Source organism: Bombus pyrosoma, linkage group LG5 (assembly GCF_014825855.1).
Source record: "Bombus pyrosoma isolate SC7728 linkage group LG5, ASM1482585v1, whole genome shotgun sequence".
NCBI lineage: Eukaryota > Metazoa > Arthropoda > Insecta > Hymenoptera > Apidae > Bombus > Bombus pyrosoma.
The window spans coordinates 7,483,212-7,508,989 of record NC_057774.1 but is presented as its reverse complement, the minus strand read 5'-3'; the positions used below and the strand labels follow the sequence as shown (position 1 = coordinate 7,508,989).

The window sequence follows — 25,778 nt, the reverse complement described above, 5'->3', positions numbered from 1 at the left end:
TTATACAAGGCTGATACATTACTGCGTGCGATCTACAAGAAAGAGTCAGGAAAGTTTTATTTACAGTTTGCTTACAGAGCGTACTAACTTTTCTGTTATACCACAATTGAAACTAATAAAGATGGTATTTAAGTAGTCATAGAATGTTCGAATTTGCTACGCGAGGATTAATCGTAGGGACAAATACCTACACCGTTATAGTGTCATGCACACTTCAAGTAAAGTCACATGTCTCATTATTCGTTACGTTCATTAGAAACAATATATTTATAACAGTTACAATATACGCTCCTTTGTACAATAAATTTCTTCTCTATAATCTATCGGTGAAAAATAGAATTCGCATCTTTGATACGTTTTGGACACCTTTCGAGGAACTTTTAGTTGACAATATGGCACTATATACGATAAAATAGGAAAAGACATTTCTTTAAAAAACAAAAAGTACTAACTTCTATACGCGTGGAAGAGTTTAGATTTCCCAACGGGAACCAATTTAAGTAACTACTTTCACCATATCGTTAGATCGGTCAAACATCTCACACCAGTTTTTTTTCGGTCGTTCGAGTCGGAACTTTTGCTCTTCTTTTTCTTCCCTTTGCTTCGAAGGTCTTGTAAAGTTTCGAAAGTTTTTTCGACCATCTCCGGTACGATAGGTGGCTCCAGCTTCAAACTTTCGTTATCGTCCGACAATCGTTTCTGCGTTCGAACTCTTCTCAAACTATCGTTGAACACCTTCCTTCTGGACGTATTGAAAAAGTAATTAGAATCGTTATCCGGATTCGGTCGTAATTTGATTTTCTTGGGCGTGTCCCTTAAACATTTTCGCATTATCCGTTTGTCAAATGATTGAGCATCTTCGTCTTGCCAAGATTCGTCCGAGGACGATCTATACGACGAAAACACCGTCTTAACTCGTCTCTTGTAGAACTTGTTATTGTGCTTTCTCTTCGTATTTATATTAAGGTACTTCGTCGTATCTTTCTCCTCGGAACTGTCACTTTCGTAATCGCTCTGTCTATCAGACTCCTGATCGATCTTTTCGTTCGACGCATTATTTATTCCATTCATGCGGTGTAAGGCAGGATCGCTTTGAGACGACCTCATTCCTTTGGTATTTTTATAATTCCTTATACACGATCTTAATATCATCTTTCTATACATGGGAATTCCTTTCCCGTCGATCTTCTTCCCCTTCTTTATACCGCCGAACGTCTGAAACTTGAATTTACTGAAATCCGTGATATCGAAGGGCTCGTCGTCACGTGTCTCCATTTTCAAGTTATCCTCCGCGTCAGAATCCTCCACGCTTTTATCAAGAGAGTTCTTTATTCCTCCGAATGTGTGATACTTGTAGCCATTAAGGTTCCAGTATTTCCTTCCATTGAACGACAGAATCTGATCGTTTTTCGTATGATTCTGATTGTCATTGATCCATAGCCTCCAAAACTCCTCACTTTGCTTCTTATTATCCTCCATGGGGTTCATATCGACCGAGAACATTCCTGAGTCATCTGACTTCAGGATACTTTTCTCGGGTTCGTAGAGCGGATTATAAGCGACCTTTTGCGAAAATTCGCTCGACATAAGTTTTAAAATATCATTGTCAGTGCCAAGAGGTTTAACATCTTGTCCACCGATATCAAAATATTTAGTTTCCTTGTCTATGATCGCTTCGTACTTGTCGATATGTTCTTTATTCTCTGTCATATTTTTCGAATATTTTATACCGTTTGGAACATCGTTTCCCGTAGATTTTTCGTTAGAGTCGTTGATTTTTTCGTGATCACGATCAGTTGGTTCTGTTGATACATCGAGTTCCAAACGTAGAAGAGGGTTGATGGCAAATTGCGGACTGCAGTACGGATCGCGATAGGTCCATCTAGAAAGGCTGCCACGCAGGGAAGCCTCCTCGAACTTTTCGAGCTGGAAACTCACCTGTTGATCCTGGTCCGCCATTTCGTTGGAACTTGATCGTTGAGACAACGAGCTGCTCGGTCTGCTCGAGGTCGACGCCGTCGATCTTCTCCCTTTCTCGTTACCCGACGTTCTTGAATCGTTGATGTAATAGTCCCTGCCGAACCTACGCATTCCAGGCGTTTATATAATTAGCTAGTTCATTACCCATTTCCTGATGGGTTAAAAATTGTTAAATCCCGATAATCCTGTTAAGATTATTGATTTCATGCAGGAAGATTCCTCTTAGAGGGTATTTTTTTCTTTGAACTACGAGTATGTGTACGAGTATTTGCGTGTTTTAGAAATTTTGTACATCGCATAAAGCTTCTTTGTGCGATGGATTGTCCGATATATGATCTCTATTAATCATGGATTTCTTTAGTCGTATTTTATTTGCGAAACAAAATGTTTGTGGTTTCTGAAAATTTCACGTACAGAACAAAGTTTTGAATTTCTATAGCGTTCATATGTTATGGTATTATATACGGCGTCTATCTATTGCAGACAGTTATTATTGAAAGGTTAAATTAGTTTCTAATTTTGGATGAAAGATGAAAATTTAGATATTGGTAGATATTTTTCACATAATTTCGAATATCACCTTTTGATATCCGGTTCATGGGGCGCCAGTACGACATCCATATCCGCACCGTTGCTCTTTGGCAATTCGGTGTGAATTCTAAAGAAAAATATTACCCGTAGAAAATTAGTCTCATCAAATTCGCATATGAATAAAGATTATTATAAATCTTACCCAGGAATGTCTGACGATCTTCTGGAGTACTGCCTCTCCAAAAGCCTCTTTTGAATGTTTTCCTGGCTATAGGGGTTGTTCTCGATAGGTGGTGCATTTTCCCACTTTTTGTGCTCGCGTTCGGCAATTGTACCTATTTTTTTTTTTTATTGCAAACAAGTAACATTTAAAACAACGTGTTTAATTATATCGACAGATACATTGACTTTGAATTTCTCAAAAATTACGACGAGGATTGAGATTGTAAAAAAAAATAAAACTGTTAAAAATTGATCACCTGGTCTCGGAGGAGTACCTAGCCGGCCCTCTTCCTCCGGATCCTTGTTCTGCAGGGACAGATGGGAAGCCGATTCAGCTTTGGCAAACGCCACAGCCTGTCGGCACTTACTGCACAGTGGAATATTGAAAGATTGTTATAGTATCATCGGTAAGAAGAAAGTTCTTTACGGCGCTTCGCAGACCGTTGAACGGTGACGTTACGAAACGAACCTAGTTTCGATACTTTCGACGCGAGACAATCGAGAAATCTCGAATTTTACTCTTTTATATTCCATTAAAAATTTCTTTTACGTCAGCTTTGGTCGAGAATTTTCATTTACAAGAAAAGATAACTTTGTCAAAAGTTATAACGTTCATTTTAAACTCGATGAATATATTTTAAAGCCTCTCGAAGCCTATCACAAGTGAAAGTTCATAAGTGAAATTAATAAAGATAAACGGAGTTAAATGTTTTATCGTCATTCAATACTAGATGAAGAGTCGTAGTGGTTACAAACGATAATACCGGTGTTGATATTACCTTTCGTCATCCTCTATCGAGGAATTCGTTAATGGCGAAGACTCGAATGATTCGGACTTCGTCAAGCTATCCAAGTGTCTCTGAGTCGCGATATCGTAATGTTCGGTGTATTCGCTTTCCTGTTGAATATCTTCGGCTAATGTTCACGAACAAAAGTGAAATGAGTGGCAATCATAAGCTCATAAACTCTTACAGCAGGTGACTACGTTGCTAAAATATTTACCATGAAAGTCGACTTTTTGCTGAGCAAACATCGTTTCCTCGTCTTCGAATGCTTCCACACTGTCGTCATTGACGGCCATCAGTTTTTTCTTCGCGCATTCTAAAGAATTCAGAACGATCTTCTCCTGCGAGATGTACGTTTTCTCGCTGTGAGGATTTTCCAGACTAATTTCCATGGAAATCCTCGTCGGCGTGGGTGTCGGTGTCTTTGGCACGTTTAGCTCACTCTCATCGGGCAGAATAACCGTCAAAGGCTTCGAATTAACAGAATTCGATAGATTACCCGATTCACTTTTCTTCACCGATCGATCTACTTTAATGAAATCGTCTCCGTTGATTAAATTTCTCGTTTTATCCTCTTCGGATACATCGTTCGTTTTCTGTCGCTCCGTTCCTACCTTCTTCAAGCTGTTACTAATTACATTTATTGATTCTGAAACAGGTTTCTCATCCTCAGTTTCGACTCTCTCCAATTTTCTTTTCACTTCCTTCTCCTTAATCTCTTTGGCTTTCACTTCTTCGTTTCCCTTTACACTTTGTTTATAATCTTCTTCTTTTTCCCTCTGTTTCTCTGCTTTCCTTTGGTCTTTCACGCGTCTACAGTCAGTCTTTTCCTCATCAGATACGTATACGTATCCGCCATTGGAAAATGAATTCGTATCATCCTCCTTCAACGAAAAGTTGTCTGACGAATTTAAGTAGTCCAGACCATTTTCGAACTCCTTTTTCTTCGGGGATCGTGGCACGACACTGCTTATGGCTTCCATTAATTCCTTTTCTATCTCTTCGTCTGACTGTGCCGATGAACACTCGGACAAATCGGATGTGTCTTCCGCGTCCTTGTCACCGATTAAAGCCTTGAAATCGGCGCTGGGATTAGGCACCAACATGGCCACAGGGTCAGCCTGGCTTTGAACTCTCTTCTTTTGGAACAGCCAATTCTCTTCCCACGATTCGATCGGAGAAACTAAACCTATGTGCGTGGTCGACGTGTCTGGGTCGTCTTGACTGTCCTCCGATTCTTGAGAAGCTATGGTAATAAAAATTAGGTAATTAGAAAATAATAACAATGGGACTAACGTTGAATTTCAGGTTTCATCAAGCGTAAAATAAAATAATATAAAGAATAATTCTAGATGCCGCTCGCTACAACATTTCTTTTCGCACAAGACTCTCTCGTCTTCTACTTATTACCACGTTTTTTAACGACTGTTGTCTTCTTACGTTGCACCATACATTCTAGTCCACCCGTGCTTTCTCCGAATTTCTGCTCACTCGCTATCGGTCTAACGCAAACAATTCGCTTGTTCCTCGGTTACTCGTCTTTCACACTTATTTTCACTACCGTCACAAATGTGAAATTACAATAAATTACAATAAATTGTAGTTCGATTTTAACATATAACACGATTTGAATGACCACTGACAATACGACTGATACAACTGATCGGAATATCCAACGACAAATTCAATTGTATTATACCGCTTCCACACTATCAGCAGAAATATTACATACGCAAATGTCATTGTTAACTGTGTGTATCAAATTCCCAAAGGTGAACAACCATAAGAATAAAAATTTCAATAAAGCATAAGCGATGGAATTAGATGAACGCATGAATAAGCAGCACTTACGATCGATAATGTCCATTCCAAGTTCAGGAAACGGAACTCGATGGGCGTTCTTAATGGGCAAGACGTCGTGTTCCCTATGATCCTCGTCGGACGCATAAGTTGTCGTCACTTCCTCAATTCTTTCCTCTATCTGAAATGATCAAACACACGTGTCATTAATAAATCGTAGGAAACGACCTCGATAAAGTCTGTTTATAGCTTTTCGTGTTTCCTTTATTTCATTTTTCTTTCTCTTGTTGGTTGGGATCGGCGTGCGTATTTCAAAGTGGGACAACGGTTCCACTTCCGTTGCTTATCATTCGCCAGTAACACGCTTATCGACCGAGAATCACCCAAGAACCTACAAACCTAGTCGCGAAATTACACGAAACGGTTCATTTTTCCAATCGTAATTTTTCATATCATGTGCTAGATCTAAAATTCAGACATGTCCTCGTTACTTGGCTCTCATGGTTATTTATGCCGCTGTGATTGTTTTCAAATCGAGTTCGTTAAACTGTGGTTCAAAGTTTCGATATTTAAATTATTTATTTATTTATTTATTTAAGCTACGTTCGTTGGACAAGAGAAGTAGATGTAGGTTTCACATTAAACAACGCAAAAGTTACTACAAATATTAGTCGACTATGAATTTACAGCATTTGGCTTGTTTAAAAAGGTGATTTAAAAAGTTTGATTTTGAGTTGGGCTATGCTGGCTTACTCAAATTACCGGAAAATCTCCATATTACCCATGTTACTCTGGTAAGCTTTTCCAATTGTTTCGAAATCAAGATACTCAATACGAGTCGAAAGACTCGGTAGGGATCGTATCTACATATTTCCTCGGAAGAGTTCTCGTTTCTTTTGCAAATTCTTCGACGTTCCGCCAAGGTCATAAGCGACGTTCGCCATAAAAGGATCGCTTACCGTGAGAGATAATGGCTCCGGTTGGTTTCTAACGCGTCTCGAGCAAGACGCACTGCAGTCGCTGCTACAATCATCCTGAGACAGTGGTTCTAGGCTGCTACAGCCTTCTTCTACACCTTCGTCGAGACCTGCCTCATTTTCGCCTGAAATACGAACAAGAATTCTCTCTTGAATTGCTTCCATCCTCTTTCCTACATTTTCTTTGCTTAATCATTTAACATTAGAACTGCCGACTCGTGTTGTACATCTAATATACTATATACATGGATGATTGTAATTAATCATGCCACATCTTAATCTCAATAGCGACATACTCCATTATTACGTGTCTATATCATTAAACGTTAGCATTAATTTTATGAAAAACACATATTCCTATATACTAATTGCACAAAAAACAACCCGAAATCCATCGTTTGTATTTCTTCCATTCTTATTTATTCTTTTTATACAAGATCAAAGGAACGTACTTAACGCACACTTTGCGGACACTGGTTTTCCTGGGAGAACGTTGCTATTGCCGTCCACCTGTTCCTTTTGGAATTTCTCGATGACCTAGAAAATCCAACGTTCGTTCATCGATTTATCCTCTCTCGCTCGATCCACGAGCGAATACCAGGAATTCCATGAACGGAGCCCAAACACCTCGAGGGAATGCCCCCGAGAGAGATCAGGCTCCGAGAAATGAATATTTGTAACCTTGTTGAGTATCGCGGTGGCGAGTATATCCTCGTAACTGTCCTCCGCGACGTTCCGTGCCTCTGGAGCATTTCCGGACACACCGGAACCACCGAGGCCCGGCAACTTCCTCGCTTCCTCCACGGCACGCTCCACGATCTCGCGCAGCGCCGTGTGCGCCATCGTTGGCGAATCCGTGTTTGGTTTGTCTGCGAATTTTTCTAATATCGATTTTTGCGCTCTACATTTTCAGTAGGGTTTATTTGTTAGCTGTTAAGTTTGTTGATTGCGAATACGTTTCCTGCGAAAGTGTTTGGGAATGTTTAAAGGGTTTTATGGAAGATGTTCCATAGATTTTCTCTCGGGTATTTAGTTTTTTTTTGGGGGTCTTGATAGGTTCTTTGCGAAAGTTTTGAGCACATTTGGAAAATCTTATGGTAGATGTTGTATAGAGTTTCAATGTGACTTTGTAAGATTACGATAAGTTTATTTATGAAATATATATATGCGTAATGTATTTATGACGGTTTTGGGGACATTTCGTGGTAGATGTTGCGTGGAGTTTGTTTCAGCGTAAAATCGTAAGATCCTGCTGGGTGTTTCGATAGGTGCGAGAGATTTTTGCGAATATTTGAAGAAATTTATGATGGATGTAGCACTGTGTTTATCGAAGATTGCTATGGTAAAGGCGTCCTACTTTAAATTGAAATATCCTTGTTCGTGAAATTTCCGAATCTTCCCATGTTTACTTACGGCGTGACAAAGTGTCGGACTTACGCGTCCAATTCAGCGTAAAAATACTCGCGTCAATATGAACTCTTCAAAACTATTGAAGAAGCCATTCAACTTAAAATTACCATTTCAATATCTGTCATCGCCAAAAGAATTCCTGACAGAAACAAATTCTTGAAAATCGCCTATTCATCCCTCCATACTCATCAATCCATCCTTCTAATAAACCTCGATATCCACTACGTCCATACGCGAATGTGGAAAAATGTAGCAAGACGTACGAATATTAGAGAAAACTCTGATTATAAATTATCATAATTTATGAACATTAGAAATCTCTGAAAATCGATTTGAGGAGAAACCTTATCGAAAAGGAAATAGATGACGCGAAAGGGTTAACGAGCAAGGCAGAACAAGAAAAGCGGTACGATGGCGTACTTTCATCGACGCGGTAGCTACGGTATTGGTAATGGATCGAGCGATGAACGTCTCGTTTGGCCGCGTACGAACGACAAGCCAAGGTAATTTCACCGGTTCCCGGCCTTGTCAGCTATTCCTCATTCTTCTTTTGCCTGTCCGCGTGCGCGCGACCGAGAGAAATTCGACGGGGACGACCTGCTGAACTCTTTTCGCGGGAAACTTCGAGCTGTGACAGCGGGGACGCGTTCACTCAGAGGCACAGAGGATCCATACTGCATCTGTTCAACCGGTTAGATAGTTGCGATTGGTCGAGTTAATGTCTTGTTCGCTCTATTAACAGATACACGAAAGTATTTCAACACTCAACACAGAAAACTTTTACGCACATAATTGCGTGTGTTGTATGAAACACGCAGTTTAAAATCCCATTAGCACTGACACAACTTGATTTGAAGATGTATATAGAAATTGGAAGATACTCGTTGCAAATGTACATTTGGTAAAGAATTGGTATAATAAATAGCCATTTCTGTGAAATATACTTGTACCAAGTACCGTGTAATTTCTAATACATCTTCGGATTTCATTGAAATTTGATCAATATCAGCATGGCAGTCGAGTCTCATAAAACTGCAAACGAAATTTCAAAATGTTTCGCGTAACACCTTTAATACATTAATAAAAGGTTCCTGCAGGTATTGGAAGACCTCCGTGAGCCTCTGTACAAGCTGAAGATAGAAGTTCGATCGAAGTTCTTCGAAACTATGAGGATTATGGGCGTTGAACAATCTTCCTTTAACTGTTCACCTCTTTATACTTTGTTTAGATTTATTTTACGTCTTCACACTTTCTAATTGTTTAGAGGACTGCTTCAAGTTCGTTTCAGTGATTCATCCACGCGATAATCTTGAAAGAAGCGTTTAATGGAGGATTAGTAATACGACAGGTTGTTCGTTGTTTCATGATTAATGCACGATTCTACTTGAGCTCCATTCGCGGTTTATTAACGGCGATTGAAGTCTAAATTTAGCGCTCAGGCTGATTTGCATCGGCCTGTACGAGCAGAAAGACTTTCCGCCAACTGCGTTTCCGTGTATCAAACGCACAGATTCCGACGGTCGATGGGCTTTCTAACCCTGGTCTCTCGCTACAAGGTGAAGGTCGCCTACATTTATTTTCTTCCTACTTAACTATCACCGGTTCGTTCAACAATTTCCGCGGCTATTCATTAGCCTCACCATAGCGCGTGATCGTCTCTTAATTAATCGAATTCTTCCATTACTCGAGTATCATTCTACGGTGAAATTCCATCGATAAATACACGTTCTTTATCTTCTTTTCCTTTTTCCTCTTTTCATCTTATTTTTCTTGTTTCGTCGAACGAGTTATTCGAAAGCCACGCTGGATCGATTCTACGAATTAAAAGTAGACAGAAAAGACGATGTTGCAACTATTACAATTATCGTTGACATCTTGCTGTAACGAATAAGCGTATGGATGTGAGTGTTTTGTTTCTTCACGTACTGAGTATTAGCCGTGCGTTTACGTAACGCAATTAAGAAATTAATAAAAAGCGGAGTCGATTGGTTTGGCTTCTGAGAGGTTAAAGTGCAAACGTCATCGACGATGAAGACCGTGAAAAGACCCGTCCCTCTGTCTATTACTTCTCCATCGATGATTTTTTCCTCCACGACCTTCGTTGCGCTTTTTCTTCACACTTTCAATCAATCCACTCGATAATATTCATAAATTGACGCAAACGTAGCCCAGCCAGCGATAAAACTGAATATAAAAGAGCGCTGCCTTCGAAGGATGATCGTATCGATGATCGATTACGACCGTTCGCGTTTTTGCGAAACGCGCTGCCTATTATTCGTGTCGGTTCGCTTTGTTTTTCCGAACTTTCTAATGGGCGAGTCAGCGGGAGGGAATTTCGAAAGGGAACGAAATCGTTTCCACCCAGCTCGTAACGCTTCATTTCTGATTTGTGAAACGTCGAGCAAACGAAATCGCGCGACAATCGGCGAAATCGAGTCGCGATTCGAAAATGTGTACACCGCGAAACGCGTCTGACGCAACGAAATTATAGCGATTATCGACCTGGACGAGCGTAATCGCGGCACAGAAAGGTTTCTCCCTGTGTCAAATTAACGTGCAATGCGATCGATCCAGGGAAATCGTGTCTCCTCCATGGTTGTTAATTTAATATTCCTCGAAACGACGGCATTCGTGCTTTGAGCTTCTTCACTTTGTCTCTGGACTTTGCTTTCGACGGATTTAGATTATAAATTTAATACCGTAAGCATGGTTTAAGAATTCTTCACGAAAATAGAGCAGAACACGCGGTGATTATGATTATTTCGTTTAAGAGAGATTATCAAGTTTTCCACTTTAAGCTTAACTGATAAGATTACGATATAATAGAGTTGCCTATTGGTTGCACGAGAATAATAATCGAAAGGTTTTTGGCAATCTAATATTTCAATTGTACTTGTTGGAGGGAAAATTGAGATTTCGTAATCGATAGCGAAAGAAAATACAGGTTACTACGAATATTAATTGACCATGGATTTATAGCACGTCTAAAAAAATAATTTGGCTTGATTAACCTTGCGTTGGTTTCTTTAAATTACTGAAAAGTTGAGCTATCTGCTTGTTGCAGCAATCCTTTCGATTTTGATATTCTGGTTTCATCAGTAAATTACGGATATTCCTGCAAGTTCACGATTTTATGTGAACAACAAAACGAAGAGATAGAACCTGAGCAAATATTCGTTTCGCTTGTTTAAATATTATAAATTACGTAATGAATACGTCGCCTTGATTATCTTCTCGAATATCGAACATTATATACCTACTCTTAAATATTATAATATATGCATAAAAATTGTTTATATCTTCATGATTTACGTCAATGCATAAACACGCGCATCTTTTTCATAACAGCGAGCAAACGGGGATTTGGAAGACTGGTTTCTGCGTTAATTACGTTCGAATTTAATCTTGAAGATGCGAGAAAAATATTCTTTACTATTTCATTATGAAATATTTTCCGACAGACGCGAACCGAGCAAGATGCGAAGGATTTGTTAAATCTAAATTACGTTTGACCTCGTGATCTGTACGTCGTTGAGTAAATCTGAATCGTTGGAGATAAAAATGTCGAAAGGGAGGGTAAAGAGATTCGACGAGCAACAGAAAATTATTCGAAATGGAAGAATCATACGATTCCTTTGGTGATGCTATTCGTGATAATCTTGCGACCTTATTGTAGTCGAAAGACATGTTATCGCGGCGGCAGCTGTGTCAGTTGTTCCTTTGAACCGATTACAATCGAATAATCGAATCGGTGACAATAATAACGCACCGATTGTCACCAGCGAGAAATTGTATGTAATTTTTTTTCGTAAACTATATTATCTATGTGACAACTATGCGAGTACGCAGAATGCAGGTAGAACATTTATTTAAAGAGAAGATATTTATCTCGAAAGAATTTACGAAGAAAGAATTACAACGATGAGAGTAGAACGAGAAATCAGCGATATTAAATAAATTCTTTCTATAAATTTTCCACAAACTTTATTATTTACACGTACGAACATGACAATGTGAATACACGTAATATAAATATAGAATTTCTGTAACGAGACGTGTATTTATTTAAAAGAAAGAATTACGACAGTGAATGGAGAACGAATCATCAAGAAGGACAAATAAATAAATTCTTTTATGTTATTTACGCTTACCAAGATGACAATACGGGCACACGCAACATAGATATAAAATCTATTTAAAAAGAGAAATTACAACAATGGGCTACGCCGAGCCATCAAGAAGAACGTCTGTTTCGAAATGTGTCGGAGGATGATTTTTCTCGGCTTCTCTTCGTGTTTCTTTTACGAAACATCGTAAAATATTATTACAGAATGTCCTGCGAAATTGTCAAAGAGAAGAGGAGGCAGATCCTCTTCGTGACAGATTATTACGTGCAATCGAGGAACCGTGCCAGGGACACGCGAATAGTTGGTCGGTGACAATTTGCAATAACCGCGGCGAATCTGTGCCGATGATGCTGCTTTCACGAATGCAAACTGGATCGAAATTTTATAACCGCTCTACTTTGCATATCCTACGTTCTACAGATTGGAAAAGATTATATCAGTTGCATTCTATCGAAAGTTTCTCGACTTGTCCGTAACTCGATTCGTAATTACCGACAAATAGACTGTGAATGTATATGCGTTTATGGGAAATTGAAAAGCGGTAAAATGCGTAGAATACATAACACGAAAAAATATGTGAAACGTCTATCCACACGATACTCAGCAGGCGAAACAGATGTTTGTCTTCGAGTTCTATCCTTTTAGTGACCATAAAGATGGGAATTTGCATAAATATAAATTCAGGAACGTGATTGGCGACTTTTTATGATATTTAATAACTTTTCTGTCGAAACTATCATATATGTATAGAAAGCGAAGTCACACGTCTCACGTGAGTTCAATTTGTTATCGATAAATATCATCGATGTATCAAGTAAATGCTTGGTTCGAGAGAACTTAAGAATGGAGCGAAAAAAGATCCCGAGGCATTTAATAACACTTTTCTATCGGTTAGAGAGTTGCGTATTGAAAGTGAAGAAGTAGATTTCACGTGAATTGAATCGCAACCTATTAACATACTCCCACTGCTTTCTTCTACTAATACCATCCTTTTACTAACTATTCAATTTCAAGTTAAGACAAAATTGGTAATATTTACCATTTCTTACGGTGAACAGCACGTAGATGAAATAGGCGACGATCAGGCCGCCGATCAGTGTCAGCATCTCCGCGGTGAGTTCCAGCAACATTTATCACGCGTTTCACATCGTATCTCTGACTGATAAGCTAGCAAACGATTCTCTCGCACTTTCGACGTAACGCTGTTTTATCATTACAGATAGTATTCCGGTAATACTCGATACTCTGTTTTCCACGTTTCATTCAATCTCTTTGACGTCCGATTTAAACGATCAATTCGTCCATTCGACAAATCACGATCTAGAAAAAAATTTCAAAATTCAACGAACTCTTGCGAACTTCTACTTATTTCACGCACTGTAAGTACCGACGTATTCGACGTTCTTTCGGCGTTGCCTTCTTTCTTTAGCACGCAATTTCTATGTAATTATGCGAGATAACCAGGTACACAGAAGACAAGATCTCGACGATCATCCGAGGAACAACGCTTCCGTCGCGTTAGTCGAATATATTTCCTGGCAGCTATAACTTTCTCGTTTTCTCATGATCGACTAATACCGGAAGCCCATACGAGCTCCGTGCATCGCTGTTTACAACCGTTGGTGATTTCTCATTATTGAGGAAAAAATTACGCGCTGAATTCGGCTCACGAAGAACTCTCCATAATTCCACCACGATACGCTTTATTTTACTCTTTCCTCGTGATAATCGCACTTTCGATCCGTCGAATCGATTACACGCTGCTTAAGTCGTTAAAAATAACAGGTCGTTTCCTTCTTTCTCTTCGACGACGATAAATAAATTCTTCTCTCGCAATAAGTAAAGGAGAGCGTCTTGGAGAATGATTTGATACCATCGACAATTCGTGATTACAAACAACTGTGCAGCTGTACATACATTTAATACGCGAATTGAGACAACGTTTGACGCGTGAGTCTGAACACGTGCACGGCGCGAATATGATCGAACGATAGACGCAACAAGAACCTTTAAACCCTCATTTGAATAGTTGCCTGACGACGATCCTCTGAACTTTGAAATTTCTCGCTGGAGATGGTAATCTGTTTACGTGTCTATCGTCAGCAGGTTATCTCTGCTATCGTTACAATTGTCGTCATCGATAATTATATCGACTCTTGTTTTCGTTACACTACAACGTTTTTGTTGAAAGAAAATCAAAAGACAGTTCAACGTACGTAACATAGGAAACTAGCGATACCCACGTATGTGGCTTCCCGACGATATTCGAACGCATGTAAATACTCTTTATCAATTTATTATCTGTATAATGCGGAACGTTTTGGAATTTTATTAACCTTGTTACGAGATACGATTGTTTTGATTATACTGATCAAGATCGTATATGTTCACGATTCACTGTATACGATGCTGTATATTGATTTTTCAATATATTAAATAAATTTATATCAAAATTATTTTTATGAAAAACATGTTAATATATCATGTCTGCAATAAATATCTCGTAATTTCGATATACATTTTAAAATTCGTTTAAAGTTACATCATTTTTATGATGACAGTCGTGTCTCATTAGAATGCTAATGAAATTTCAAAATGTTTTATATAATACGTAGGATATGTGCATAATATTTTTCTAAGGTAAAGTGTTTAAGCTACAGTATATTCATTCGGGAAACATTTATTCACCTGTTTTATCAAGAACAGATAGAAAAAGGCGAAATTCATGTGCGTGTCGTGTTACGGTTAGTCGAATCGCACTAATCGCTGTTACCTTTTTGTAACTGGTCGCGTGAAATACTGTCAGGGAGCATTTAATACTCGCAATTACCACTCGTAATTACCACGGTGGTGATTGCGTAATGTCGTTTAGATATTTCTTTCTATTACTTTAATTTAGTTGCGGCTCCATGTGTTTCTTAATTTTAAGCGGATAAACTGGCAAAGACACGAGAAAGTACGGTAAGTTTTTTGAAAAATGAGAAGAAGAAGATTATCGAAATCAAATGTCCAGGATGTAAGCTGTACAAAACTGTTCGTAATATTGTCTGAAAAATACTTCGAAGGCATTGCGGAGTGAGGATCGAACAGTTGACGCATGGCTTCGTTGTGTGTCTTATCGAAGCCAATTATCGTTTTTCCAACGCGTAGCGAACGCCGTCTATAGCAGGTAAAGATATTATTGCGAAGCAGTTAGTAGTCTAGCGGTCGTTTCGAAACTCGTACAATTTTTAAGGCTTCTTCAGAATCCTCGAAAACCTTAAAAATCTATATTTTCCCACTCAAATGCCAACTACCAAAGTGTGACGAACAGAGTAAATTGCATTATCGGTTATTAATCAGTTCATTGAATTTCAAATACCTTAAAATACCATGGAGACGGTGTTAGCTTATCGGGAGTAGATCAAATTAAAAGGAAATGAGATAAGAGACCAGGAAGTTTATTCCTAAATCTTTTTACTCCGACATGAACTAGTGCGTCCAAATCCTGGTTGAACAGAGATAAAAAGCCTGGTGTTTACATCACGAAGGAGGCTCCATTCACTCGCGAATGAGGTAATTAAAGGCCACCTGGAGAACGCGGCGAGATTAGCGGAATTGATTCGTCGAATCGTGAGTCGCTTTTTCCCTCTTTGCATCTTCCGTCTTGCTATCTTATCTCTCAAGGGCGCAATTAACGAGCACCTAGTTGGCCCAGGTAATTGCAATTATATACGCATCGTAATTAGAACAAACACTTCTTTGCGCTCGTTTTAACTTGTCCTTCGCACTCGAAAATAATTTCCATAACACCTTGACGATCGTCGACTTATCTTCTGTATACCTTTCGTTCGATCTACTATCTCTAATAATAGTAATCTAAAATTTATAAATATTCATATGCTTACGAGTATGTTATATTAAATGAAAAGATCACACGTCGTTGTTCGAAATTCACTTGGATCTCACTTTCACTTGCTGGCCGTTAGTGGCGGAATTTTCAAAGGGGTACGTTTGCCTGCTCGCCCGGTTGCCACGCGTTTATATCGTTTACGTGATATCGTGTTTACGTGTTTAACATGTTCTTAAATGAAACGGGTGCTGGCTGATTAGAATACGACGCGGAAACACGAATCGGCCGATCGTCGAACCGGCGAATCGCGAGTCGCCGCTCTGTGTGTGTGTAATCGCAGGCCTGCGCTGCTCGCGACTGAGCCTTTGCCAAAGCGGCTTGATACGCGACCGACGTACCCCACATACGCCGCTCTGTACGGCTTCCTTTTAGTGGGGGATACTTTTGCGAGGGAACCTACATTTTCTAAAATCGACAGACGCCTTCTGAACGATCGTGCGACAACCAGCCAACACGCATCGTCGCGTACACGGATTTTTCATTTATTATTATTATTATTCATGCTTGTTTTTTGGAGATACTCAAGTATTTAATCTCACGTATGCACTACCGCGTAAAGCTAAATAGCGGCTGCATAGATAGACTTTACATTATCGGTGTTTGTTTTTAAGGTAAGTAGAAACCCATTTATTAGCATTTCCATTTGTTGAAACGTAATTTCAGGTGATGCCTGATTATCCGAGGTGTTACCGATTCAGTCTACATATCTGTACCTTATCGCACAAAGGAAGGATTATAGGTGGTGGGGAAATTTGTCGAACTTCTATCGCATGAACTCCAACTATATAAATTGTTCGTCCCTGGACAAGTTCACATACAGTACACACATACCGTGAACACACACTCTTTAAAACTCTTGTGACAACTATTTTAAAATTCGACCAAACGACTTGATTCTTTGTTCTTTGAAAAGTTAGACGGATTAGTCGACTAGACGATGCGTAAAAGTTGTTGTTCCTATTTTTAAAAAATGATTCTATTTTAATGGCTGTGTGTTCAGTTTTGCATATTATCGTAAATAGAGTTCTATCGTATTGAAGTATTTAATGCACGTGTATGAGCTTTTCAGAAACTTGTATCCCATGTGAACAGATCCTGTATTATAGATGTTTCTGTCATGCGGTAGGTAATTATGTCTTTTCTCTACAATTGTATCGGTACGAAGACTCTCGACGGTATCGAGCATTAATCATCTCAGTCGCAGACGTGTGTTGGGTCAGTATCGATCAGTGGTGATTGAAATTCTACTTATAAACGATAATAGAATTAAATCTCGCTGTTAGAGGCGCAAAATTCTCAGCTGCACGCGAGGAGACTGATCTGTATCTGCGAAACTGATAAAACTCCTCTCGTCGAATTTATTGCATGCAAGATTGGCGAATAAAGATTGGAGAGAAACTTAGGGAACAATGCGATCTGTGCTTTATTCAGTCGTGTAAACTGTGATAAATATATGTAGGAATAAACCGCATCATTGTATGTAAACGTCGACGAAATGGCGCGTAATAAATATTGATGGCTGAGATTTACAGTTGTATTTATCTGCATACATACAAGTTAGAAACGGTAATATTTTCCGCGTGAAAGTTTACAGTTTATTGCAGTAGAAAATTGTATTTATCAATTTGTAAACATTAGTTTTACATTTATTAATGCTTTATCGTGTCACTTTTAATTTAGAAGCTTTCAAATTTTATTGTGCGGAGTATACATCAAAGATTGTACGAATTGAACGATCGATATAGATCGACTCTTTTGGGACATTTCGTTCGAGTAAATCAGCATGCGTTATCTTCGATATTCGATAGGATTTAAAACAATCGCGCGCTGATTTCGTGGAAAAACCAACGCACTCGAACGAATTTTCCTTGAAAATAAATTATAAGTAAAACGAATGTGATTACACCTGATGACGTTCAACTTGTGTTTAATCGTCGACTCTTCCAAGCAGAGGAGTAAAAAAAGTGATTTTTTCCGGAATAACGATAAGGCAAACTTTTCTTTCGGATACTGACTCATTTTTCTTACGCAATCGGTAAACGAGCTACGTCGTTTAAGATTATTGTCCTGAAATCATTATATTCACCATTGTTCCGTACTTCAGATCGTCCTTCGATCGAACAACCGCGAATGATTCATTCGTCAGAAAATAATTTACACGAAAGTCAAGAGGATCCAGTAATTATCGTCAAATATATAACAATTGATGAGATAAGAAATTTCTAAAATGGGAATTCACGATCAACGAAGAACTAATTACATAAATTTTAAATTCATAATTTTTGTTGATAAATTTTTATCATCGAAGCGCTTAAAGGGGCGGTGACCTTAAATTACCACATAAGTAGACCTTGAAATATAGTGCGATATACATTGACGAATGATAGTTGAAGAAATAAAGTGACGAAGAGAAAATATCAGCTGAATGTCTTTATAATCCATAAAAAAGGCCAATATTCTCACTGACATTAACATATATTTCTACCTCAAACATTTAATACGTATTATGTAAATCTACGTTCGTTTTTGTTTATCTTTTATTCATCTACTTTTAATTTGAGAAACCTACGAATACATTTAAATAAATAACAAATATTATCATTTGAGAGACATACTCTCCCAGTTAAAAAACATTTTTCCTGAATTATTCGGTAGTCTGCTATCGAATGTCGACGTAAAGCTTATGCAAACGAGTACAAATGTCGCCTATATGACTTTTACATGCGCGTTTGGCATGACGATCGCTTTTCCATGCAAATTATCTATCCTCCATACGCGCTCTTTTGTTGCTTTTGTACATCTGAAAATGTATTCAAGCGGTTTCTTTCTTACACACGTTACACTTGGATCATTGTGAATGCGAGTGAGGAAACACAAAATTTCGTCGTAGAATACGCGTCGTTATTTTTTCAACGTCAAGCCATCCCAATATGGTACCAATTTACAGTAAAGTTTAAAGGTCATGAATTTTTAACCATGCCTTTTTTCTTACAAGCGAGTCGCGCCTTTTCTTTATTCTTCTCGCCTGATTTCTCGAGTTACAAGTCATCCCACTCGACCAGAACCTTTCTGGCAGAGGATCAGGTTCGAATTTATCCCGATGAAACTGCGATTTCGACGCTACGAAAATCGATAGACAGTGTGGGAACACGTCGTCCTCGTTTCCCTCTTTTATCGTTTTGCTCTCCTTTCAGTTTCAATTAAAAGAGCTCGGCGCATTTTTCCCAACAGCAAGATAAATACAGAAAACGATAAGATTTGTATTTACCTAGAAAATCTTTTTGCGTGTTTTCAAGCTTCTAAAATTTGAAATTATATCCCCAGTTTCATCTATACTGGATTTCCTATTAATTTTTTTTTTTTTTATTAATTTTGGAGCAGTTAGTTTCTTAATGTAAAAAGTAGAAAAAAAGTGTCGGGCTAATTTTTTTCTTTAAATTCGTCGTTTCTACGAATCGTTCACGACAATGAATCCAAGCTGTTGATCGATAATGGACATATAGGAGTGAGAAATCGTGTAGATGTCGATCTATTGATTGCGGAAAATTCTCAGTGAGAATCGAACGTTCATACTAGAGTACATATCGATAACGAGTGACTCAGGGAATACACGTAGAGACTTGACTACACGTGACAGGAATGCGTATTGTGTATTTGAGATCTATAGGAGCGTGATACGATTGGGAAGTGGCAGAGTTTTATGTGAATAGTTCGCGTAAATTCAGAATGGATTGTTAAAAGTCGGGCATCAAAATATCTGACGGAGAATTAATTTAGACGTTAAATGCTTCAAACTTCCCAATAAAAATATAGACCTGCAATAAAGACACCTGAGAATAAAATTTCGTTCGAATCGTCAGATAGTCCAATTTACGTACAGAAGATTAATATCCACGAGCAAACCGATTTCCGTAGGAAAAAGCTTGATTTCACAGTTTCCCCGATATAGAGATTGTGTCACTTGTACCACATTTCCTTTCCAAATGCTACATTTTCTACTCTCAAATTCCAGCCTATGACAATTCCCAGTCTTGTACGATTCTACCACAACCATGCCGTAATTAACGTAATTCCAACCAGAATAATCAGAAAAATTCTTCCACAAGAACTGCAAGATCGTGAGCACCGAACGAGTCGTCTCCGTTTTACGGTTGCATCGACTTCTTTCTAAGGATACCTCCGGCTCGTGGGAAGGTAAAAAACGCGCACTGAATCGTCAAACAGAGACCGGCAGCGACAATGATGATTTCTACGCTGCTTATGTAACTCTCTAAAGCTAGGTCGTTCGACGTTGGTTCGCTCGTCATCGACGAACGAACGTCATCCCGATTGAAGCAAGAAGAAAGAACTACATACATTATAAAATTTCCTTACTAGAACAGTCATTAGTATTCTAATCGAATATTAATTGGCACGGTGTTCTAACATCGCTCGAGTGGAGAACGGATTTTATTGAGTAAGATAAAATGTTGGGTCATCGAGATTACGAGGTGAAATAATAGTTATAGGACACGAGACTTTAGAACGGATCGCGGCAGATATGATCGTAAAAAGTCACGCGAAACGTGTATTTTAGGATACAGTCGGGGATAAAAACAAGAGCGTAGGTAAGTGTCAATGAAGCTTAATCGAACTAGTACATATCGTTATACATCTAAGTTTTATCTATTAAGACTATTTAATGAATCGTTGAAATTAATGTTTACATTTCTGTGTAAACAAACCATATTTAACGAAACATCATTGATATCTATCTCCACTAGTTGTCCACTCACTTTTGTCCCAGACTGTACATTGTGTGTATTATGTTTTGAGTCGTTTGTAAGAAGCGAGCCTGTATGTATGTTATTTGAGCGAAAACGCTCGAGGCGCCTGGAGCCTGGCAACCCGTTCCACATCGCTGCGTTGCGGTGCGATCATCCTAAATCATAACGCGTGTGCCTATACTTTGAAGCGCGTATACGTGGATTTTAAGGATCGTTTGATATCTTTAAACGATGTCCAGGCATCGAAGATTATAGCCTGATAAAATATAGCTTGATAAGAGGTATATATTGGTTGTGAAGTCAAAACAGTGTGTCCTGTCTCGTTTGAAGAATACGAACGACTGTGAAGGGCTACTTACTTTCTAAGGACAATCGCAGGACCATGGCCAAACGTGAGAGCGCGTCTACCAAGGGTGTTATATGTCTTTCCATAAGCTTGTCATCTAGCAACCAGCGTTAGTCGAGTTATTAGCTCGAGCGAGGAAACGTGCAATTAGAAATTGATGTCATGTTTGTTTCTTTCATCCTTTTCATTAGCAACTGCTATATTTTCTTAATTGCAACTGTTAAATGTGCATTCTGTACAGGGTGTTTTAAACCACATCTCCGTTTTAAAACATGTTACATTAAATCGAATAAGATGCGGTACAAGTATTAGAACATTACAATGGAAAGTTAATCGTGGAGGAATATTTTTGCCATGTCTCAAAATTACTCTTTACTTGTATTTCTGATTTTCCGTGTTTTGTATTTGTGAACGGATATGAAACAGCCTGTACAGGTGCGGACGTTTTCTTGTAACTTTTGTTTGGCAGAGGAAACGTTCGGTTGCAGAGTCGCGGCGCAACCAAGCGTCAAAGAAGCAATCGAGATACCCGAGAGTTAATTGCTAACCGGGCAGTGCCGCGTTTTAGAGATGTATCAGGGGTAAAAAAAGTGATCAAGATGGTCGGTAGTTAATTGTTAAGTAGGTAACAAATACGCAGCGGGTAGAAATATAGCCGTAGCGATTAAGAAAGGAATTCGAAGCTCTCCAGATACGTCTCCTTTCTTATTTCAATGCATTCGAGCGTTTTCTGCAGATGGCAGCATAGCTTCGTTACACATCGGATACACTTGCGGTCATCTAAACTTACATTTGTTAAAAAATTAAAAAAGCAAACATACGGAGAAATATTAATTTATAATTTTCCCGTTACTTTTCTCAATCTGTTTCAATTTATACAAATTAATTGTTACGTGTATTATAGTTCATTTTTCAACGTAAAGCAAAGCTAAAGGCGCAAGAGAGAGAGAGAGAGAGAGAGAGAGAGAAAGCAATTACTTGCGTATTTGTGTATTTAGACTTACATGCCGGATGATCGTATAATCGATGGATCGGAGTGTCATTCAAGTTACCCATCAAGCTCACCACTATCTTCTCAACGAAATCTCGAACCGTTTCCATCGTGTTCGCATCTTCTTCCTTCGTGGCCAAACCCTGTCCAGAACTGGTAGCTGCATTTTCCACTCCTAAAAAATTCAAATATTTCTTTAATTATTTGCAAAACATCGTACAGTATTTTATACTTCATAGTCAGCTTTAATTTAATTAAACGATCGACGAAACGACCGATGAGTTTATAACTCTTTTGAGAATTAAAATCAAGGACGTCGTTTAGCCTCGTAATTAATTTCTTCGTTTCTCATCGTTTGCGCTACTTGCACTATCTTTCGATTGAATTGTTCGACTGGAAACGGAAGCGAGATTCATCAAACCGACGTTATTGTGTTCAATTAAGCACACTACATTTAAATTCCTTTGAATCTTCGTAAAGTTCGAAAGGAAAAAGATTCCATGTGAACGATGAGCAGCTGTCCCTGAGATATCATTTTAAACTGGGTCAACGAGCATAAGTCCGGCATCGTTAACATTACGTTTACCTTATCAGCTTGATATATGAACATTTTATAGCACACATCACACATTTTTCATATATCATTGTGCCATTTTTTCTTCATAAACTACGAACGATTCCTATATAAATAAAATACTAGTTCAATTAACGATCTAACGCAATATCTTCAAAAATGCTAACCTTTTATCGTATGAGATTAACAGACAAGCGACTCTTTAATTTGTTCGTCTCAAAACTGCAAATAATCTCCGCCAAACAAACTACTCGTCTAATTATTCTCCTATATTATTATCTACATTATCGTGCAATTATTATCTTCAATTTAACAAGAGTAACGAAAATATCTGCTAAAGTGAACACGATATTATTAAAATCAAGTCATCATTCGTCTATTTCAACAGGTTCCCTAATTTTTCCATCCAATTAAATCCATCCATCTAAGATGCAAGATAACGAGCAAGAAAAAGGAAAAATGGAAACAACTTACTCATTCACGCGGCCGTAACTTTCTCCCCCTTTCGTCAGAACGAACGATTGTCCCAGCATAAGCACGAATCGCGCGTTGCCACGAACATTTTCAAAAACTGTCGACTGAATCGATTTGTTTACAATAGGCGCCGGTCGAAATGACGTATCAAGTATCGGTTCAAGGGAACGACGCGGCGCGATCGCGAATCTTTGTGCAACTGACGCGGCGCTTTCTAAACGAAAGTATCGACCATTAAAGATCTACCACTGTAGTCCTTTTTTCCCCTTGTGTTTGTAACCGCATTCTCTTAGGCGAGTACCGCAAGACCGGTATATTTATCAGTTATCACACGGCTTCGAGGCCGCTCGAGCGCGAACAGACATCGATCTTCGCTCGAGGATACTTGGTTCGACGTTCGTCCCACGGCATCGATCCTTTGCCCTTCAGTTGAATCAAAATACAATCTCTTTAGTCTTGCGAATACTCCATCCTTCGTTTCCTATCATCGACCATTATGTGTTTTATTTATTCAATCTTTTACTACAAGCTCTCTTTCTACATCCTTTTCTAAAGATGGATATTTAAAGATCGTTACGGATCTTGAGACGATTCTGATGAAACTTGATTCTGATGGTCGTTTTGATTGCGTTTTGATGTTGGATGTTGCGGAAGGATCTATGGAATTTTTTATAAATTCTTCTTTTATAATTCTTCTCCGAAGATGGATGTGTGGCGTAGAGTGGAAACTGTTACCGATCTTGAGATCAGTGTGACCGTTTTTGCTGCTTTTTAATCTAGAACAAGAGTACACTTATGAAACTTCTTTTCAACGTTCTATCACTTACAAGCATTAATTTCGTGCTTGAAAACGAGGCTTCGTTTATTAAACATTTTTTATCATTCACTTTTGTCGAGTTTCAATTTGTTCGTTCTAGTTGCACTCTATTCTCGAAAGTTCGAAAAAAACGAGGCTCTATTTGTTAAATATCCTTCCTCAATTTTCCATCAATCTCTTCTTTTCACATTACATCTTCAACAAGCCGGCAATGAACAAACGAGAAAGAATCTTCGGAGGAAGTTTCTTCGAAATTTTTACAATGCCTGCGGAATCATCAACCGACTAACCCGTTCCACTCGTCGAGCCTTTCGAAACGTCTCATCCACTTTTTCATCTCCAATCATTCCGTTCGAAGCCAGACTAATCCTTCAGTCTTGATTAGGTATCGCGACTTTCGCGCGCTTCTGCCGTCCTTGTCTGCTATTTTCCATTTCTAAACGTATAGAACCGGTTACTGGAAGCCTTCCTCACCATCGACCAGATCTCGAACAACCTCTCTGAAAGTCTTCGACGACGTTCACTGAAAAATGGCAAGAAAACGCTAGGTTCCACGATATTTTCACCAACGGGACCTGCTTTCACGTTGCCGGCTCGTTCGACTTCCGTCCTTCGCGACTGCAGCTTGTTCGCGTGCACGTTGCTATTATTATCGATACACGATTATTCCCCACGCGCGGACCCTGGCAGTCACCTTGCGGTTGCACAACACGCGCGTGCACCAAGTAAACGACGTATCGTTGCGAGCCGAGCCGAGAGGAATCCTCCTTCATGGAATAAACGACACGAAAGAAAATTCACGCAGGAGAAGAGGGGAAAAAATGTTGCTCGATCGGTCCGAGTGGCGATCGACATTGACCGCTCGGTGACTCGTTTTGCGCGAGCGAATTCTTTCCAGGGATGCGAGTAACGGAGCGGACGAGACGGCGAAAGAAACAGGCAGAAAGGATTACAGGAGTGCGCGATGTTACTCCCAAGAGTACTGGAGCAGAACTGAGGTTCGCTACGGAGGGCCCGGAGACAATAAGACCGATGAGCGCGCGGGAGTTCCGCTTACAACCGGCCCGAAAACCGATCGGAATTCGGCCCCGCGGCTCCTAATCGACCCTGCCACCGTGTCTTAACAACCTGCTTGCTTTAAGCTTTTTCCGCGCCCCTTGCATGATGTCTTGCAGGACAGGAGTAAAGTGGTTTCCTTGGAAATACTTATCTAAAGCTCGTCGTTCTTTTCTTCATGACGAAGAAAATGGTTTGTAGTCTCTTAACGAAGGATTCGGTTAAAAGACGCATCGTGGTGAGAATCTTTTCTTGGAATTAGGTATTTGAATTTAAGTGTTGCGTATAATGGTTGTTTCTTTTTTTTTTTGTTCTTATAAATTTTTAGAAATATCCGTAAAAGTTTCTTCTCATTTTATATGGCCAAGAATATGGATTATGGTCTTGTACGGAGGAACCTGTTTAAAAGACGCGTTGTTAGAAGAAGCTTTCCAGTGCAATTACGAGTTGGAAGTATTTCTTGAGGAAGAAAGATATTAAAACACGTTTCGTTAGAAGCTTTTCTCTGCAATTGCAAGCCGAGAATATCGTGGATATAGGTTGATCGTGTGCTTTAGATTCTTATAAACTCATACACGTATTTCCCCGAAGGTTTTCTTCCTTTTATGCAACGAAGGAGACGAATCGTGATCTGCGGTAGAACAGTATTAAATGATCTTAAAAGATTAAGGTGCTTTAGATTCTTACAAATTCTTGGAGATATATCTCTCAAGTTTTCTTTCCTTTTATGCAACGAAGAAAATGATTTATGGTCTCTGGAGAAGAACGATACTGAAAGATTTTCATTTTTAAGATACTTGTAAATTAAAACTGTGACGAATCAAAGTAACGCGATGTGACCTAGATTCTTGTAAATCTTGTCTCACATTTATCGGTCTCAGGAGAGTGAAAAATCTTCAGATTTGCAATTTTTTCAATTTCAAAGATCTTCAAGATTTTCAAATTGGAACCTTCTCGTCGTTCTGTTAACATCGTTTCATCGTTCTAAAGACCATAAGCTATTAAAAAGCTGCCCTGAATTTTCGTTTAC

The 25,778-nt window shown here is 38.9% G+C and overlaps 1 protein-coding gene across 9 annotated transcripts in view; it reads right to left on the bottom strand.

Annotated features, from left to right (window-relative positions):
* Nucleotides 1-33: 33 nt before the first annotated feature.
* LOC122567690 overlaps nt 34-25,778 on the bottom strand; it is a 51,988-nt gene continuing 26,243 nt past the window's right edge. For 2 of the 9 annotated variants that reach the window (XM_043726540.1, XM_043726541.1), the window contains exons 4-15: nt 21,841-22,002; nt 20,850-20,933; nt 6,977-7,164; nt 6,748-6,832; nt 6,278-6,420; nt 5,370-5,499; nt 3,736-4,764; nt 3,513-3,648; nt 2,991-3,100; nt 2,714-2,846; nt 2,561-2,638; nt 34-2,083 (exon numbers count right to left, since the gene is read on the bottom strand). In XM_043726540.1, the coding sequence (XP_043582475.1) occupies nt 511-2,083; nt 2,561-2,638; nt 2,714-2,846; nt 2,991-3,100; nt 3,513-3,648; nt 3,736-4,764; nt 5,370-5,499; nt 6,278-6,420; nt 6,748-6,832; nt 6,977-7,164; nt 20,850-20,933; nt 21,841-22,002 (3,851 nt within the window). In that variant the 3' untranslated portion in view covers nt 34-510. The other 7 variants (XM_043726543.1, XM_043726544.1, XM_043726542.1 and 4 more) reach the window with 7 other exon arrangements.